Source organism: Megascapheus bottae, chromosome 15, assembly GCF_031878675.1.
Source record: "Megascapheus bottae isolate mThoBot1 chromosome 15, mThoBot2.hap1, whole genome shotgun sequence".
Taxonomy (NCBI): domain Eukaryota; kingdom Metazoa; phylum Chordata; class Mammalia; order Rodentia; family Geomyidae; genus Megascapheus; species Megascapheus bottae.
Genome location: NC_143523.1, coordinates 56,219,904 through 56,236,780, shown reverse-complemented (window position 1 = coordinate 56,236,780; position 16,877 = coordinate 56,219,904). Strand labels below are relative to the sequence as shown.

Genomic DNA, 16,877 nt, shown 5'->3' with positions numbered 1-16,877 from the left:
CCTCCACCCCCTCCCACTTTTCTTCTTTTCCCTTACCTTCCCATGAAAGGAATATTTCAAAGGAGTATTATGAAGTATCTAAGTAGGCCTCCTGCTGCCCACTGCAGGCTGTGTTCTTACACTGACTGAACTGAGAGTGAACCAATCCCATATACACACACCTCATGCACCTCAGCCCAGACCCTGCGCCTGGGCTGTACTGTGAATGGAAAGAAACAAGGAGGGGTAAAAAAAAAATCTGAGGGCTGGGAGTTTGGCCTAGTGGTACAGTGCTTGCCTAGTAGGCATGAAGACCCAGGTTTGATTCCTTGGTACTACCTACATAAAAAAAGCCACAAGTAGTGCTGTGGCTCAAGTGGTAGAGCTCTAGCCTTGAGGAAAGCCTAAGGATAGTGCTCAGGCCCTGAGTTCAAGCCCCAGGACTGGTAAAAACATTTTTTTTTAATAGGTTCTATTTCAAATCCAAGGAAATTATTTATTCATTAAAAAATAAGAAATGCCTCGGGAATGTACATGCTATCCTTTTGTAGGAATTATGCTAGTCTTCTTTGTAGCATTCTGATTTTAGCATATTTGCTGTGGGAGGGAGTACTATTTATTATTAATATGCAAAAATGAAAAACACACAAAGCTTCTGAGGACCCAATCTTGATCCAGTTGACTTTATTATATATAGCTGGGGTCTGAATTGAGCCTTTTTAATTTTTTTTTCCCAAATTAAGTTTTTTGGTTGCTTCTGTTGTGTTGACAACAGTGAGTTTTCACATTTTTTGCCTTTAATATATGTCTATTTCACAAACTGAAGGAATGAAATAATTACGTGAAAATTTGAAGACAGATATTCTCAAGGTAGTTTTAAGTAGCTGGTCAATAGGACTTAAGCTCCCATCTAAGTAATGTTTTGCTTTCTAATTCTGTTTAAAGATTTCAAATTGCTCTTACCTGGGGCAAGTGAAGGAACAGAAGCAGTCATGGGGCTTGAACTCAGGGTTTGGGCTCTATCCCTCAGCCTCTCTGTGCTCAAGGCTAGAGCTCTATCACTTGAGCCACATACACAGCCACTTCCACCTTTTTCTGTTTATGTAGTACTGAGGAATCAAACCCAGGGCTTTCAGGCATGCTAGGCAAGTCCTCTACTAATAAGCCATATTTCCAGCCCAAGAATCATTAATATATTTTAAAAGAACATTTAGTACTTTATAAATAACATGATCCTCTCACTACTCTGTAATTAGGTGAGAACGCAAGCTTTGAATTGTTAATATGCTTAGTCACCAATCTAGTAAGCTACAGACCTAGTCTGACCCAAGAGCTAGCTTTCCTACCACTGACTACGGAGCATTTAATATTTTCTCTAATTTGTGGTTAGTTATATGTAGTTTAAAAAAAGAATATGTTTCCATATGTAAGTCTGCTTTACCTTAATATTTCACCACATTTTAATACATGTATTAAAGGTAAAGCCCCTTCTGTTCTCAGAGGTAAGAAAAACCCTTTGATAAATATTTTTTTGAGATATGAACAATCCATTAATTATATGGTATTATGGGTTTTTTTTGTTTTTGCTAGTCCTGAGGCTTGAACTCAAGGCCTGGACACTGTCCTTGCATACTTTTTGCTCAAGTGCTCTGCCACTTGAGCCACAGCACCACTTCTAGCCTTTTCGGTTTATTAGGTACTAAAGAATCGAACCCAGGGCTTTGTGCATGCTAGGCAAGCACTTTACCACTAGGGTATGTTTCTGACCTGGTATTATATATTTTTTAAACTACAGACAAGTGGTACAACACTGCCTATTTTCCTTTTACATTGAATTCTACATTTCTGATACGACCCTTGTTGATGCAAAATGTTGTACAACATGTCACTGTTAAGATTGTTCTTCTCCAGTGGTTAGATGATGCCCTTACTAATGGCTGGTACTGTAATAGATGCTTCACATGTATTAGCAGTGTCTCTTGAACCTGGCAGAAGTGCTGGATCATAAACATTTCAGATTTTCTAATGGATTTTAAAACAAATTTGGTTAAAGAAAGCAATAACAACGATATAATTAAGCAGAATGAAGCTTAAGATTCCCCCAATCACTAGCTTATTATGCTGTTAGTGATTTTGAACCATTAACAGAATTATACCACCAAAGAGTGTTTTGCTAAATTTAGTTGAGGGATTATGCTGATCTATGAAGAATGAGTCTCTTATAGAATTGGTTTATAAATCAATTTTCAAGATATGTATGAATTTTAAAACATATACAGTGAAATGATATTTGCTGACTTCATTCCCTAGTGTGAAAGTATCTGAAGTTCCAGTTTCATTAAAGTGTGAAAGTGATGATTAAGTGATGTTCTTACTAATTAGGTATGGGAAGACACGTGTACATGGGAAATAACAATACCCCACTTACTACTTCCTAATATAGACATTTGTCCCTAGATGGCTTATGATCAAGCAGTGAAATCATAGTTTAAAAACTTACCATACTATTCCTTGAGCTCCAGAGCCTATAGGTTTCAAATTCTGGTATCGTTTCAGTACTGTGAATGTAGAATCTCCAATCTCTACACTATAAAAATTGTTGTCACGCTTGCTTCTGCTCATGATGGCATGCAATTAATTTAATGGCTTCATCCACAAGTTCACCAAGAGGCTGCAAAATGAGCAAAATGCAGGGTTAAAAAATCAACTTAATTTATCTGAAAATTCAAGTTCTTACTCACTATTCACTGATAATACAGATTGCTAAGTTATGCCATCCTTAAGTAAATGACTAGTAATTTCTTTTTTTAACCTCAATATTTTTATTGTAATTAATAGAAGGGTTACATTATACTTGCCAGATAGAAGGTGCATTTCTTCACAAACTTTGATACCCCTTCTCATGTTTTTGTCCCCATTTTGACTAGTAATTTCTTCTTAAAACACTTAACAAAATCAACATTTTTCAAATCTGGAAATCTCATTGAAAGAGTAACCAGAAAAATCAAGTAATCACAATTCAACATGTTCTAAAAGTCATCCCCACAGTTCAAAATGCAAACTAGTCCTTTTATGTATTTATTAAAGGATACTGAAACTTGTTTTGTGAGAAACTGATATGCTTTCATTACAAAACAATCCTCATTTAGTGTCAAGCAGCATGCCAGGCATTGCAGCTGCCTAATAATTTCTCTCACTATGAAGGACCCATTGACTCCCCAGCAATTTCTTAGTATAATGCCTGTGCTTGGGTGATAATGGCTGAAAAGAGAGAAGCAAGCAAGGTAGAAGGCACAAAATCAAGAACAGGAAGAAAGATGCATTTAGCGTATTAGTATACAAACAATGCTTTTCTAATATATTTGGAGTATCAAAGGCAGTCTCTAATTTCTGACCACAATTTTACCTGTCCAAAATCAAGGGAGGGGGCTGGGAGTGTGGCCTAGTGGTAAAGTGCTTGCCTAGCATGCACAAAGCCCTGGGTTCCATTCCTCATACACACAAAAAAGCCAGAAGTGGTGCTGTAACTCAAGTGGTCAAGCATTAGCCTTGAGAAAGCACAAGGACAGAGCACAAGCCCTGAGTTCAAGCCCCAGGACTGGTAAAAACAAACAAAAAAAGCAAGAAAAGTCAAGATAGTCTTCTTTTAACTCATCTGATTAGTGGACAGTGAAAATCTATTTTTCTCCCACCCTTGTCAGATGAAAGTAGTCTATTCTAAAATGCATGTGGAAGGGCAGGGAAGTATACATCTATAGTCCTGGCACTCAGCTCAAGAGTTCAAGACCAGTGGCACAGTTAACATTCAGTCACAAGCAGAATGAACAAACAAAACACATGCAATACTGACCCAATTTAACATCTACCATCAGTTTGATCTAAAGAACTGTTGTGGGAGCTGGGAGTCTAGTCTAGTGGTAGAGTGCTTGCCTAGCATGCACGAAGACCCACGTTCAATTCCTCAATACCACATACATAGAAAAAAGCCAGAAGTGGTGCTATGGCTCAAGTGGTAGAGCTCTAGCCTTGAGGAAAAAAACCCAAAAAGAATGCTCATATCCTGAGCCCAAGCCCAGGACTGGCAAAAAAAAAAAAAAACAAAAAACAAAAAAAAAACAGAACTACTGTGGCTGTGTGTATGTGTGTATGTGCATTCCCACATGGCAGGTGCAGCAAGTAAGGTGAGATGGTGAATTCCAGTACGTTAAGATGGAAGGTAAAGAACAAGAGATCCTTGATATGGGAGGTTATTTAGTGGAAGGAAGCAGAAGCAAGAAACGAGACAGGAAAACTAGAGACGTTACTGTAATAATCTCGATAAAAGTGTTACCAAGTAGTTGGCTGGGATACTGTTAGATATGCCGTGAGGCTGTTGGGGTGTCATATAGGAATAAGGACAATAACTCAAAAAGTTTACTTCTGCAAAAGGGTTTGACATCTGCCAAAAAGGAAGATAAACTACTCCCTTTTTAATCCCCAAGGAAGCAGACCTCCTCTAATTGAATTGGCCAAACTCAGGTTCAGGTTCACAATCTGCAATAGGATGTGGCTTAATAGGAACAGGAAATCTAACAGGAACCACATGTAACCAAATTCAAAGAGCTTGTAACAGGAGTTCTTAAAAGTGTAGTAGGGTAGCAGGAATAGGATGCAACTAAAAATGCAATAAGCAAGAGCTAAGACACCTGGCCAACCCAGGAACTTTTCAGAAAAACAATTCTTACCATCTTTTTGCTCTACTCAGAATTTCTAAGTAGACAAGTAGTAGTAGCTCGTCTAGTGTCCACAGTCCTGGGCCCTTAAATGAGGTTTATTGGGCTTGATAGATTGTTTATAGTTTTGAGTCCTGAGAAGTTCCGGGCTTTAAATGCTCCCTAGGTGGATGTTCAGGTTGGAATCTTACTGCCTGGGCTTTGCCAGTATCCCAGCACTCAGCAACTAGTGCAATCCTCAGCTCTTAGAAGAAGCAAGTGACAGTGCCAGCTAGTGTTGCAGCTCGCAAGCCTTGGGAGTGGCAGTTCTTAAGACCAGATAGCCTCCCAGATTGAGTGTTACAGCTCTTAAAGCTTATAGTTTCCTGGAACTATTCTTCTAACGAGGCCTGTAGTCCTTCATTTTCAGCTCCTGGTGGCTTTCTGACTCTGTCATCTCTGCCATCTCTACCAGTGCTGTCACTGCTTCCAGCAGCACTCTAAACAAATCTCTTCAGCCACCCTCCTGCCACTGGTCACTGCTGCTGCTCATGTTCTTTTGTTTCCTGTGTTATCAATTCAGCCTCTCTGCTTCCAATTAAAAACAACAACAACAACAACAACAACAACAACAACAAGGATTTATATTAAGCCTCTCGGATACCAGGTGAGCAGCCTAGGATGGTATCTTCTGCCTGACTAGGAAAGTAAGCTAAACAGCCTAAATAGCTAGGAGGAGAGTACTGCAAGGACATTTTCACCAATGAGACACCTGCTTCAAGTGCAGATTTCCAAAGCCAATCTAGAGTGGTCATGACTGAAGCATGTCTTCAACACTGGTATAATGGTCTGAGGAGTGTAAAGTCCAACCAGGTTCCACCATGAGGGAGAACTGGTAAGTGCAGTGATACTACAGGTGAAGACTAAGTGGACAGCTCATAAGCTGCCTAAGGAGACAGCCATGGGAGCAACCAATGAATGCTCAGCAATGCTCATTGAATGCTTCATCAATTTCCTACCTTCCATGAATCCCACTTTGTCTACTATAGTAATGAAGCAAATGTGTGGTGTCAGGCTCTTCACTAAATTTATTCCAGAAACTGGATTCATCCACGCATTAGATTTGCAATAATAATGGATGCTCTTATTTTTCAGATATGATCAGAAGCTGAACATTGACTGAGCTTATGCTGTTTTCTCCTTCCGAAGTTACACAAGCTTCCTTCTACCCAAGCAGTTGAAGTTCTTACCGATTAGATTTTCTATGCCTACTGGGAGAAGTATTTCTCTCTTGAAGATTAGGTTCCTAAGAGAGAGACTGGGTACTTCACGGGAGTTTATTTACTATTACCAAAGTAGGTAACTGCAAGTTTCCCAATTTGCTGGGTAGCTAAGAAAAAGTTGAGTACATTTAGGAACACACCTGTAGGGCACGTTTCCTTTTCTGTTAAAAAGAATTAATAGCAAAGTAATCCCTCCTCTCCTTTCTCAGAACAGAATGGCCCAGAAACAGGAAGGGGATTCAAAGAGTCCACAGGGAGTCCGAATACAGCCATAGACAGCTCAACACCCACAGTCACCATGACTCCTGAGAAGTAATGCAATAGTAGGAAGACAGCTGCCAAAATCAAGTAGGATACTTCAGCCAGTGGGGTCTCTCTTGGCAAGAATCACAGCTGCCATGTCTACTCATAGATTCAAGTATTATGGACATCAGGAACCCGCATTTGACTAGTTATGTGAAGAGTTTGTGGCTAAGACAGAAAAGCTGAGTATCATGTGCCTGATCTTTTTTTTTTTTTTTTTTTTTTTGGTGGGTCATGGGGCTTGAACTCTGGGCTTGGGTGCCATCCCTGAGCTGAAAAGCTCAGGCTACCGCCCTACCCTTGAACCAAGCCCCACTTCCTATTTTCTAGAGGTCAATTGAAGATAAGAGCTTCAGGTCCTTTTGTGCCCCAGCTGGCTTTGAACCTTGATCCTCAGATCTCAGCCTCCTGAGTAGGTAGGATTACAGGCGAACTGTCTTGTATTCCTTTTTGTTACTAGGTAGCATTCTATTGTATGATGTACCACTTGGAAAATTACATTGTATCAGTTTTTAACTGCTATATATTATCTTAGTAGTAGAATTACATGTTTCAATTGCTTAATTCAATTTAGTCAACTTAGTTGAATTAAGACTGTTGTGGGCAAGATAGTCTGTGAGACTTATTTCCAATTAACTACCAAAAAGCCAGAAATGGAACTGTGCCAGTCTTGAGCAAAAAACTGGAGGGACAGCACATAGGCCCTGAGTTCAAACCTCAGTACTGGCATCAAGAAAAGAAGAATGTAGGGCTGGGAATGCGGGTTAGTGGTAGGGTGCTTGCCTGGCATGCATGAAGCCCTGGGTTCATTACTACGTAAACAGAAAAAGCTGGAAGTGACACTGTGGCTCAAGTGGTAGAGTGCTAAGCCTTGAGGCAAACGCTCAGGGACAGTGTCCAAGTCCTGAATTCAAATCCTAGGACTGGCAAAAAAAAAAAAAGGAGAAGAAAAGAAAAAGGAAAAAAAGGAGGAAGAGGAAGAAGAAAGCAAAAAAAAAGAGAAAGAAGAATGTCTGGACTGGGATGTTCAACCTACTTAACAACTTTGAGTTTCCAATTCATGAATGTGGTACTTGAAACCAAGAATACAGAGGTGTAGCACTAGTGGCTCAAACCTCTAACCCTAGCTACTCAGGAGCTGAGATGTGAGGATCAAAGTTGAAACCAGTATGGGCGGACAAATCTAAGATTTATCTAATTTCCACGACAAAGTACAAATTTCCATGACAAAGTACCAGCCAAGATGAAAAATTTAAGCAAGTATGTGAGGCCCTGGTTTCAAGCCCCAGTACAGGCTCACTCGCACATACACACATCAAAAAAAAAAAAAAAATTAAGGGGTGGGGGAAGGAAGAGGGAGAGCAAGAAATGAGAATACATTGGAGGAACCAAAGGAAGAGAGTGTTTCAAAGATCACTCAATGACACTGAATGCTATACAAATGTCAAACAAGCTATCTGAGTGGTAGAAATGGAAGCTAGAATGAAATGGGCTGAAGTACTGAGTAGGACATGATTTTGGAAATGGTGAAAGTTGGCATAGCTATAGGTAAGCTAGCAAAGATGATAAAAAGTGGAAAATGATAAAGGTAACTAGCCAAAGGAGGATAAGTAGATTATCTATGATACATAACAAAGCACAGCATATATGTAACAATTGACACGTATTAACATGTAATGGAAAGGATCCAATGAGGAGGTGAAAATAGAGGAAAACACATTAGTATTCCAGATGGCATATCTATGGAAAGGCTGAAAAGAGATCCAGAGCATATATTCATATTCATGGCTATATATAGAGGTATTGGTATGGCATTCACATTAGAAAGTATCACTTAAAAATTGAGACGGGGGGCTGGGATGTAGCTAAGTGGCAAAGCACTTGCCTAGCAAGTGCAACGTCCTGGGTTCAAACCCCAGTGCCAAAAAAAAGACAAAAAAAATTGAAACAGAGGAGCAATTTCTATGTAAGATCACTAGACAGTGATGCACTTAAAAAGGATGCTTTTTCTTTCCAAGAGTATGTGAGAAGGAAATGACTTGGATCTGACGATTCACCTCTCTATGCATGAAGGCCTCTAATCTTAAAGAAGCTAGTTTTAGATGTTAGCTGTATTTGTTAAGGAATGAAAGTTTATTCATCTATTAAGTGGGACAGTGATACCTAAGGCCCCAGAGGGTTAATATGTAAGTAAATGTTAAGAATTATGAAAGTTCAGCCCCAGATTTCAAACTTCAGCTCTGACTACCCTTCTGTAGGAAGAACATTACACTCCTGTCAATATGCCCCCAGCAGAGATGATTCATTTCTGTTTTATGAACCATTTTCACCCTTCATTTTGCCATTAGTAGCTGAGGTGACCTGGAGGTCGTCATTGTTAGTTACCATTCGGTTGCTTCTACAAAACCTTATTTCCAAGAGTTAAGTTTATATAACAACTTGCTTCATTGTATCTAGATATGTGGCCAAACATTATTCTGGGTGTTTCTACAACTATATTTAAGTTGATACATCTGATGTCTCCCAGTATGTGGGTGAGCCCAACAGAATGAAGGTTGGCCTTCCTGAGAGTACATGAGAACTCCTCCTGCCAAATTACCTTTTATCTTACCAAGCACTTGAATACAAAAAACAAAAACAAAAATGTTAAGGGGAGCAGGGAGTGTTAAGGGGAGCAGGGACTGGTGCCATCCAGAATGCCTAAGTGTCCTCCCCCACCCCCCCCATTGTGGAAGGTTGACAATGGTACAAGCCCAGCCACTTTGACCTTCTCCCCCCAACCCCCATGAGGAGGGATATCCGCTTGGGTGGGGGTGGGCCTGCTTTGTGTGGAAACCTTCCCAATCTGCAAGCCAACTCCAACTAAGGTGATAGATAAATTTAAACACTGGTCTGTAACCCTATTGGCTACCTGCGTGTGGCTGGAGCTGGCAATGGTCCCTCTGTCTATGTAACTATCCCATTGGCCACCTGTGTAGCCAGGTTCGACCGCATGGGTTTTGCCCTTAAAAACCCAGTGTGAGAGCCGCGGTCAGTGTCAGCTCCCGAGTCTGCACTGTGTCCCTGACCGGTCAGTTCACCATCTATTTCCCCTGGCCAGTCTGTACACTATCTACTTCCCCAATAAATTCACCTTTTTATGTGAGACTGTCTCTGTGGTGGACTCTGGTGGGACGTGGAATCCCCACCTGGAGGGATGTGCAATTCCCTCCTCTTGACCCCATAACATTTTTGGTGCACGGGCCGGGAAGAGTCCTTAACCACAGGTGACATGTGGATTCGAGTTCCACGGGTGGATGTGGAATCCCATCGATGGCATCAGACCCAAAAGAGCCTCTGATTATCCTCGAGGAACTCTTAACCATCTTTTTGGGGGAAGCCGCCTGGGTGAAAAGCAAAGGCTTCTGGAGGTAAGTAGAAGTCGGCCGACCGCTCTGTATTTCTGTATGTATATCTGGAAAGTGCACTGTGGCCTAAAACAGAGAGGAAAAAGCTGGATGCAGCAAGCTCTCTAAGACCGGGGTGGTCAAGGGACGCCTTGACCCCCTTGTGGAGGTTCCTATCGGGAGGGATGTGGAATCCCCTTCCTGGGACTGAGGTGATACTCAGTCTTGCCAGAAACGAAAAACTCTTGCCCCCTTGATAGCAGTTTTTGCAGACAGGATGGCCTTGGCCAGCCGGCTGCCAGAGAAGGAAGTCTCCACGGTGAGGCGCCCCCTGAGAGTTTTCAGGGCCCCAGGTGTCTTCCTCACTCTGACTGCTGCCAGGCATGCCATCAAAATTTGGGGGTACTTAAAGGTCTCGGCTTCTGCCTTGTTTTGTGAGGTAAATTGGTACCAATTCTAGATATGGATCCTTGTGATTTTTGTTTGTGTATGTCTTTGTTATTTATTTGAACATTTCTGGGCCTGGTATGGCCACTTCCCACGTGTCTGCAGTCATAACAAGCCCTGGAAAAACAAATTCCAGCTAAGTTGCCTTGTAAAAAGTTTTGTTTTGAACCTGGTTCTCACGTGCAAGAGTAAAATTGGCAAAGCTCTCTTAAATTTTGTGTGCTTTAAGATCTTTGTCTCAAAGGATTACTGTATTGTTTTAGAGAGGAACTGGTAAAAAGTATTTTTCTAAAGATCCTGAAATCTGCATTTAAAAAAATCTGGTAATGCGTAGAGCTGTTTACATTGTAAACATTGTATCCTGTTTAGCCCAGAGGCATTAGGGAATTTGGAATTTATTTCCTTAAAGTTTGGAGACATGTATTAGAGATTTAAATGTGAATTTGTCTATCAATGTTAGAAACTTTGCCTGTCTTTTAAAACTGTTTAGGTAATCAAATGCCCGGGAAAACTTAGGATAGTCCTGTGTGACCATCTTTGGGGGTGAGAGGTGAACTGGCAAAAGGTGCAGCTCTGGGTTCCCATGGTGGAAAAGGCCCTGAGGGAGGGTCCACGCTGTTGAAAGAGAATAAGCTGGCATGAAGGCTGCTCACTAAACCTGGTCAGATGGACTGAGTGCATCATCTTCGTCCTTTTTCCTTGCCGACCGACACTGAAAATCTGATAGTAAAATGTGGGTGATGTGATTAGTATTTTAAAGGAATGTTTAAAGGTTTATCTCCTTATGATTTGGTTTCATGCTACTTTGCAATTGGATGTATTTTAGAAAAAGAAGGAAACTTTTGGTGCACTGACAATGTTTGCAGTTCTTGAGTTTAAACTGTGTTGGAGTTCTAGGCAGTAATCTTAACTGCAGGAAAAAAAAATGCCTCTTCTAAAAGGAGGCCTGGAAGCAAAGGGCATGCCTTGAGCCCTAGGAGGCCTGGAGGCAAAGGGAGTTCTTTGAGCCCTTAAAGATTTTTCAAATGCAAATAAAGACTAAAGTGTTAAGTGTTTAAGTTAAAAAGTGTAAAAGTTTTAAAGAACATTAGAAATGGGTTCCTGAACAAAATTTCAAAGTGAAGTTGTCCTAAATGTTTGTTTCAAGAAAGAGAAAAAGGTAAATTAGGATTACCAAAATGATTGCTTAATTGCTATTGCAGCTTGCTCTTGTAAGGTACTTTATAGCAATTTCCCACAGGCCCATGGAGAAGGACAGCAATCCTTATTCAGATGTAACTTTGGCCATAACCAAGTTCCAAGTAAGATCATGCTTAGAGACTATTTGTGAGTTGACCACCTTGTTGCTTCTAATTGGAGTAAAGTGGGCTTTTGTAGGACTCATTGATCTGAAAACTGGAGTTGTGAGCCAGCCCAGGCAAAGAGTCCCTGTGAGACTGTGGTGTCTAATCTGCCAGCAGAGTTGCTTTGGAGCTCAAAGTGGCAGAGTGCTAGCCTTGAGCTGGAGAGCTGAGGGACAGCGCCCAGGCCCTGAGTTCAAGTCCAGCAACCAACCAAGTGAAATGCCAATGGGATATTTATCCCTGTGTGGAGAGACACTACTGGGACAAAAGCAACGAAGCATCCAGATGCAGAAAGCTTGGATGGCAGAGATGGTGTCAGAACCTAGAGTCACTTGTGCTTGGCTATTCAATATTAATCAGAGCCGGGAGGTCATAGAATAGTTTGTAAGCATGCCTTACTAATGCCTGTGCCCTTCATAACTGGGCAGGAACTTGTCAACCATCTGTGATAGTGGGTAGTTTAAAAGTCCTAACTGAGCGAATTTTGATTTGACACCAGCCACAAATTCAGGAAAGTTTGTGGATCTGAGGCTTGTGTCCCCATTGATATGTATATAGGCCTACATAGGTAACTGAGGCATTGTTGGGGTCACAGGGATTAAGTTCCCCAGATAATCAAGAAAATGCGTTTGCAAATGGGTGCTAAGTAAGCTACACTATTGTAGCCAAAGAAGGTTTGTGCAGTTGTTAAATGTTTTATATGATCTCCAATTTGGAGTAAAATATTGCTCCTGAAATGTAATCCTGGCAACCCCTGGATAGAATAGTCTAAGCTTTTTAGGGTCCCTAGCTAAGGATAGAGACAATGCCCCTGAGTCAACTTGAAGAAGTTACAGAAGCTGAAACTCCGCCCATTAATCCCCTTTAGATGAACGGACCAGAGTCATTTTTGGAAAGTGAGACAGGATCTGTGCCCCTAGGTTTTTGCAGCCATTATGGTGACTCTGGATGGGTGAAGGGAATTTTCTATCCAGTGCTGAACAGCCTAGAGGTGAGAGGTGCTAAATGTGAATGAGGGCTATAGTCAGGAAAAGAAGAGAGAATAAGTTTAGTAAAGAAAACCTTTGGAAAGGAATTGAGGAAACAGAAGACTAGTTTATGGATAAGGGAGGATCTGAAAAGAATTGTCATGTCATTTTCCTCTGGCCTAAAAGTAATTCACAGGACAGAAAGCACAGGGATTACCTTCACCTCCATTACCATTGTTGGTTTGTGCAGACCACTTCATGTGCCATACCCCCCAGGCACATACTAACTGAGGAGCCAGGTGGCAGAACCACATGCTGCAGGACCCATTCTAGCTAATGAACAGCTTCATCAGAAGGTAGAAAATAGCCCTCTGAATGTCAGCTCTGCATACCGTGGGCACTATGAGGGCAGGCATAACTAATGCAGTCTGACAACTTTGTGAACAAACCAACAACCTCTTCACCTCATACTCACCCAAGTCACTGCTTCACTGTAAGCGGTCTTCTCATTAACATCACTCCTGAGAAGCCCTCAATTGACCTGTGCATCACATCTTGGCCGCCTCTATGTAAATGCACCATGTCAATCCTATATATTTTTCAAAGCTACTTTTTTCAATTATATTTCCTGCACAGGGCACATTCTAGGGTGACTTTTTCTTCCTCCTTTCCAAGGCATAAGAAATGGCTGACTAGATCTTGGCTTTTGTGATTCATCCTCTATAGGACAATAGTGCACTCCTGTAAAGCCACTCCTGGTCCACCACATGAGAAAATTCAAAGTGAGACCCTTTGAGTATGCTGAAGTCACCAAGAAATCACCAAGAAAGCAGAACTTTCTTAGACCTATTCACTAAGAAACCAGAAAACCAAAATAAGAAGACCAGAATTTTACTCCTATTCCTATCCAAGGCATATGAAAAGTCTTTTAGTTTATTATCTCACACATGAAATTATACATAGAATGCAGATAAATCATTGTCCAGGCAGGAAAAGTCCTTGTGACTTTTATCTTCAATTAGACACACACACACACACACACACACACACACACACACACACACGAGATAGAAGTAGAGCTGTGGTTCAAGTGGAAGAGCACTAGCTTTGAGCAAAAAAGTTAAGGGACAGTGCCTAAGTTCTGAAACACCAAACTCACACACCTCTCCAAACCCCAAAAACTACCACCAAGGGGAACAAGCTAAGTGTTAAAGTTTCTTGTTATTTCCGTTTCCTGTGAAATAAACTCTAAACCTTGAACCTGAATCACATGGAGCCCTTTTGCTTTCAGCCTGTTTTGCAGTTAAGGTCTCAGGAAACAGAAGCCTGTCTTGGGCTGGGAGCATGGCCTAGTGGCAGAGTGCTTGTTTAGCATGCATTAACTAACTCCCAGGTTCAATTCCTCCATACCACAAACACAGAAAAAAGCCAGAAGTGGTGCTGTGGCTCAAGTGGTAGAGCACTAGCCTTGAGAAAAACTCAAGGACAGTGCCCAGACCCTGAGCTCAAGCCCCAAAATAAAGCAAGCCAAAACAAAACCCCCAAAAGCCTGCCTCTACCTTTGCCCTACCTCTACCTGTCCTTCTACCTCTCAGCAGCGGGGTTACAAGTATTCTAACCACTCTGGCATTTTAATTTCTGAAATAACTTTGGCCCATTTTGGCTTCAAAAGGTTGATTCCAAATATCTTTGGAGAATCAGGATGGGAGAGAGGAGAGGGTGAGGGGGAGAGGGAGAGGAGAGAAGGAGAGAGGGAGAGAGGGAGAGAGGGAGAGAGGGAGAGAGGGAGAGAGGGAGAGAGAGACAGAGAGACAGACAGAGAAAGAGAGACAGAGACATGGAGGGAGAGACAGACACACACAGACAGGCAAGCCATATGGACATAATATTACTCTAATGCTTAAGTAAGCTGGTATCCAAGATTCCAAAATTACTTTGTACTTAAAATGCAAAAATCTCAAAATATCAGCTGGTTTAGGCTACTCAACTTTATCTAGGTTATTGTTTTGTTTTGTTTTTTAAGAATTTATTAATGTTGATTTTTACATCATATTTTAAATGACAAGTTTAACAAACAAGTGTTCAAGGAGGGAATCTCTATTTACAATCACTGGGACTTAGTATTTAAATTAGGCTAAGGGTTTGTATGTCATAGAAACATATTAATTTAAGAAATAAAACATTATGTCTATAGAGTCATAGATTTTTATGACTGTATAGTTATGTTTATATTTGTTTTTAATACAACTTTTTTGATGTTGTTGGTCATGGGGCTTGAACTCTGGCCTGGGTGCTGACCCTGAGCCTTTTCGCTCAGGCTACCTACCACCCTACCCCTTGGGCCACAACACCACTTCCAGTTTTCTAGTGGTTAATTGGAGATTTAAGAGTCTCAAGGACTTCTGTGCCTGGGCTGGCTCTGAACCATGATTCTCATATTTCAGCCTTCTGAGTAATTAGGACTACAGGCATGAGCCACCATTCCAGGCTGCAATACAAGTTTTTAAATGACATTTACCTAAATAAAAACAGGTAACCTAATGTGCAAGAATATACTTACTGCCAAGGTCCTCAAAAGGTATTTAATTTTAAATGTTAAAATTAATATTCATATTTCTATAAAATGTATACAAACTTTTACACAGGAAATAACTTAGCTCTATTTTCTTTTTGCAAATGCTGGGGGATCAAACCCAGGGGCTTGTGCGTGTTTAGGCAAGTGCCCTTAGCACTGAGCTATACACTATGTTAACTTATGCTAATCTTATTTTGCCTAGTTGACCCAGTAGGCCAGAAGTTCCTCTTCGGCTGGCCAGTGAACTGACTGGACCTAAATGACTACCTGAGTGACCACCAGACCCCCTTTAACTTCACTGCAACCTCACCTGCATATTGAAAGATGCATCCACTAAGTGTCATGACAGTTGGCAATTCCCACAGATGACAAGAAAGAATCATAAAGGATTTGGAAAATCCAAATTCTTAGAAAATCTCTGCCTATTCCCAAGAAAATACACAACTATTCCTTCCCTGTATTAGCATCTCCCTCCCTTCTCATTTCCATTTCTTTACCCTCTATGACCTAATCTGTGACTTCAGAGTCTATCTCCCACTTCTAGTTTTGGCTAAGAACGAAGGTCTCTTTTGCTGCTGATCAAGCTCCTTCTGTTACTGGTTCTATCTACAATTCCAAGAGAGAGAACATCTGCTGTGCGGTCAAAACCGGCAACGTTCCTGAGAACCCATAGCTTTCGGTTAAATCTTCACCGAACAACTCATTTCGGGAAATAGATCCAAATGCCTGACATTTTCGAATAATTTTTGCCAACTACTTTACTAATAAGATTCTTGGGGCTCATAAGAAAATGTTGAATACCTTCAACCCATAGCTTTCGGTTAAATCTTCACCGAACAACTCATTTCGGGAAATAGATCCAAATGCCTGACATTTTCGAATAATTTTTGCCAACTACTTTACTAATAAGATTCTTGGGGCTCATAAGAAAATGTTGAATACCTTCAACCACCACTAGAGACATTTCCTAAAACCTAAACCACAAATTAAGACTAACAAACGAGAAGCGTCCCCAATGCATCTTTCAGAGACTTATTTATACTAGTTAATTTCAAATGTAATTACCTTTAGTTTATTTTGCCAGCAATGCAATAATGATCATAATTTTTTTTAAGTGCTACATGGGTGTTACAAGAAAACGATTCCATGACAAATAGCTTTCTATAGTTAAGTACCTGTCCCTAACCAACCAACCCCACACCCCAAATAACTAAATTTTAGAATAAATGAAACCATCTTACAGAATATAAAAGCTCATCAAAATGAGGGAGGGGCATCATTTACATTTAATTGTCATAAACAGATGTGACAAAGTTAAATCGAAAACTTAGGACAAAGATTAGGACAAAATTTAATGTCCACCTACAAACCTACTACTAATCACCCATAAATACTTTCAGTGTTATGTTCTATCTCATTTTCAAGTTGACGTTTACATCAAGTTGATGTTTACATAAACATCTTTTTTTCATTACCAATGAAGTCCAAAGGCTAAAATCACAGATATTTTCTTATACAAATCTGTACCAGGGAGCTGGGAGTTTGGCCTAGTGGTAGAATGCTTGCCTAGCATGCACAAAGACCTGGGTTCGATTCCTCGGCACCACATACCATAGAAAAAAAGCTCGAAGTGGTGCTGTGGCTCAAGTGGTAGAGCTTTAGCCTTGAGAAAAGTCCAAGGACAGTGCTCAGGCCCTGAGTTCAAACCCTACAACTGGCAAAAAATAAATAAATCTGTACCAGATAAGGAGTTATTTCTCACTTATCCTCTTCCCACTGAAGAGATTTAAAGCTTTTTGCAGGCCACTAAATACATATAAAAAAAGCTTATGAAATTATTTTCAAGACTATTTAAACATAGCATGGGTTCTCAACAGAGGTAATAACCTGGCTTGGTTTTCT

General features: G+C 40.7%; 1 protein-coding gene and 2 non-coding genes across 5 annotated transcripts in view; 1 reads left to right on the top strand and 2 right to left on the bottom strand.

The window, feature by feature from the left end:
- The window catches only part of Mapk8 (mitogen-activated protein kinase 8), a 72,465-nt gene that overhangs the window by 22,990 nt on the left and 32,598 nt on the right, over window positions 1-16,877 (bottom strand). For all 3 annotated transcript variants that reach the window (XM_090346755.1, XM_090346756.1, XM_090346757.1), the window contains exon 2: window positions 2,480-2,650. In XM_090346755.1, the coding sequence (XP_090202881.1) occupies window positions 2,480-2,601 (122 nt within the window). In that variant the 5' untranslated portion in view covers window positions 2,602-2,650. The remainder of the gene's footprint in view (window positions 1-2,479; window positions 2,651-16,877) is intronic.
- Window positions 86-219, top strand: LOC150054402 (small nucleolar RNA SNORA51). Its single transcript, XR_016537947.1, has one exon. It is a non-coding gene; the product is annotated as a small nucleolar RNA SNORA51 (small nucleolar RNA).
- LOC150054401 (U6 spliceosomal RNA) lies at window positions 486-592 on the bottom strand. The gene has a single exon (XR_016537977.1). It is a non-coding gene; the product is annotated as a U6 spliceosomal RNA (small nuclear RNA).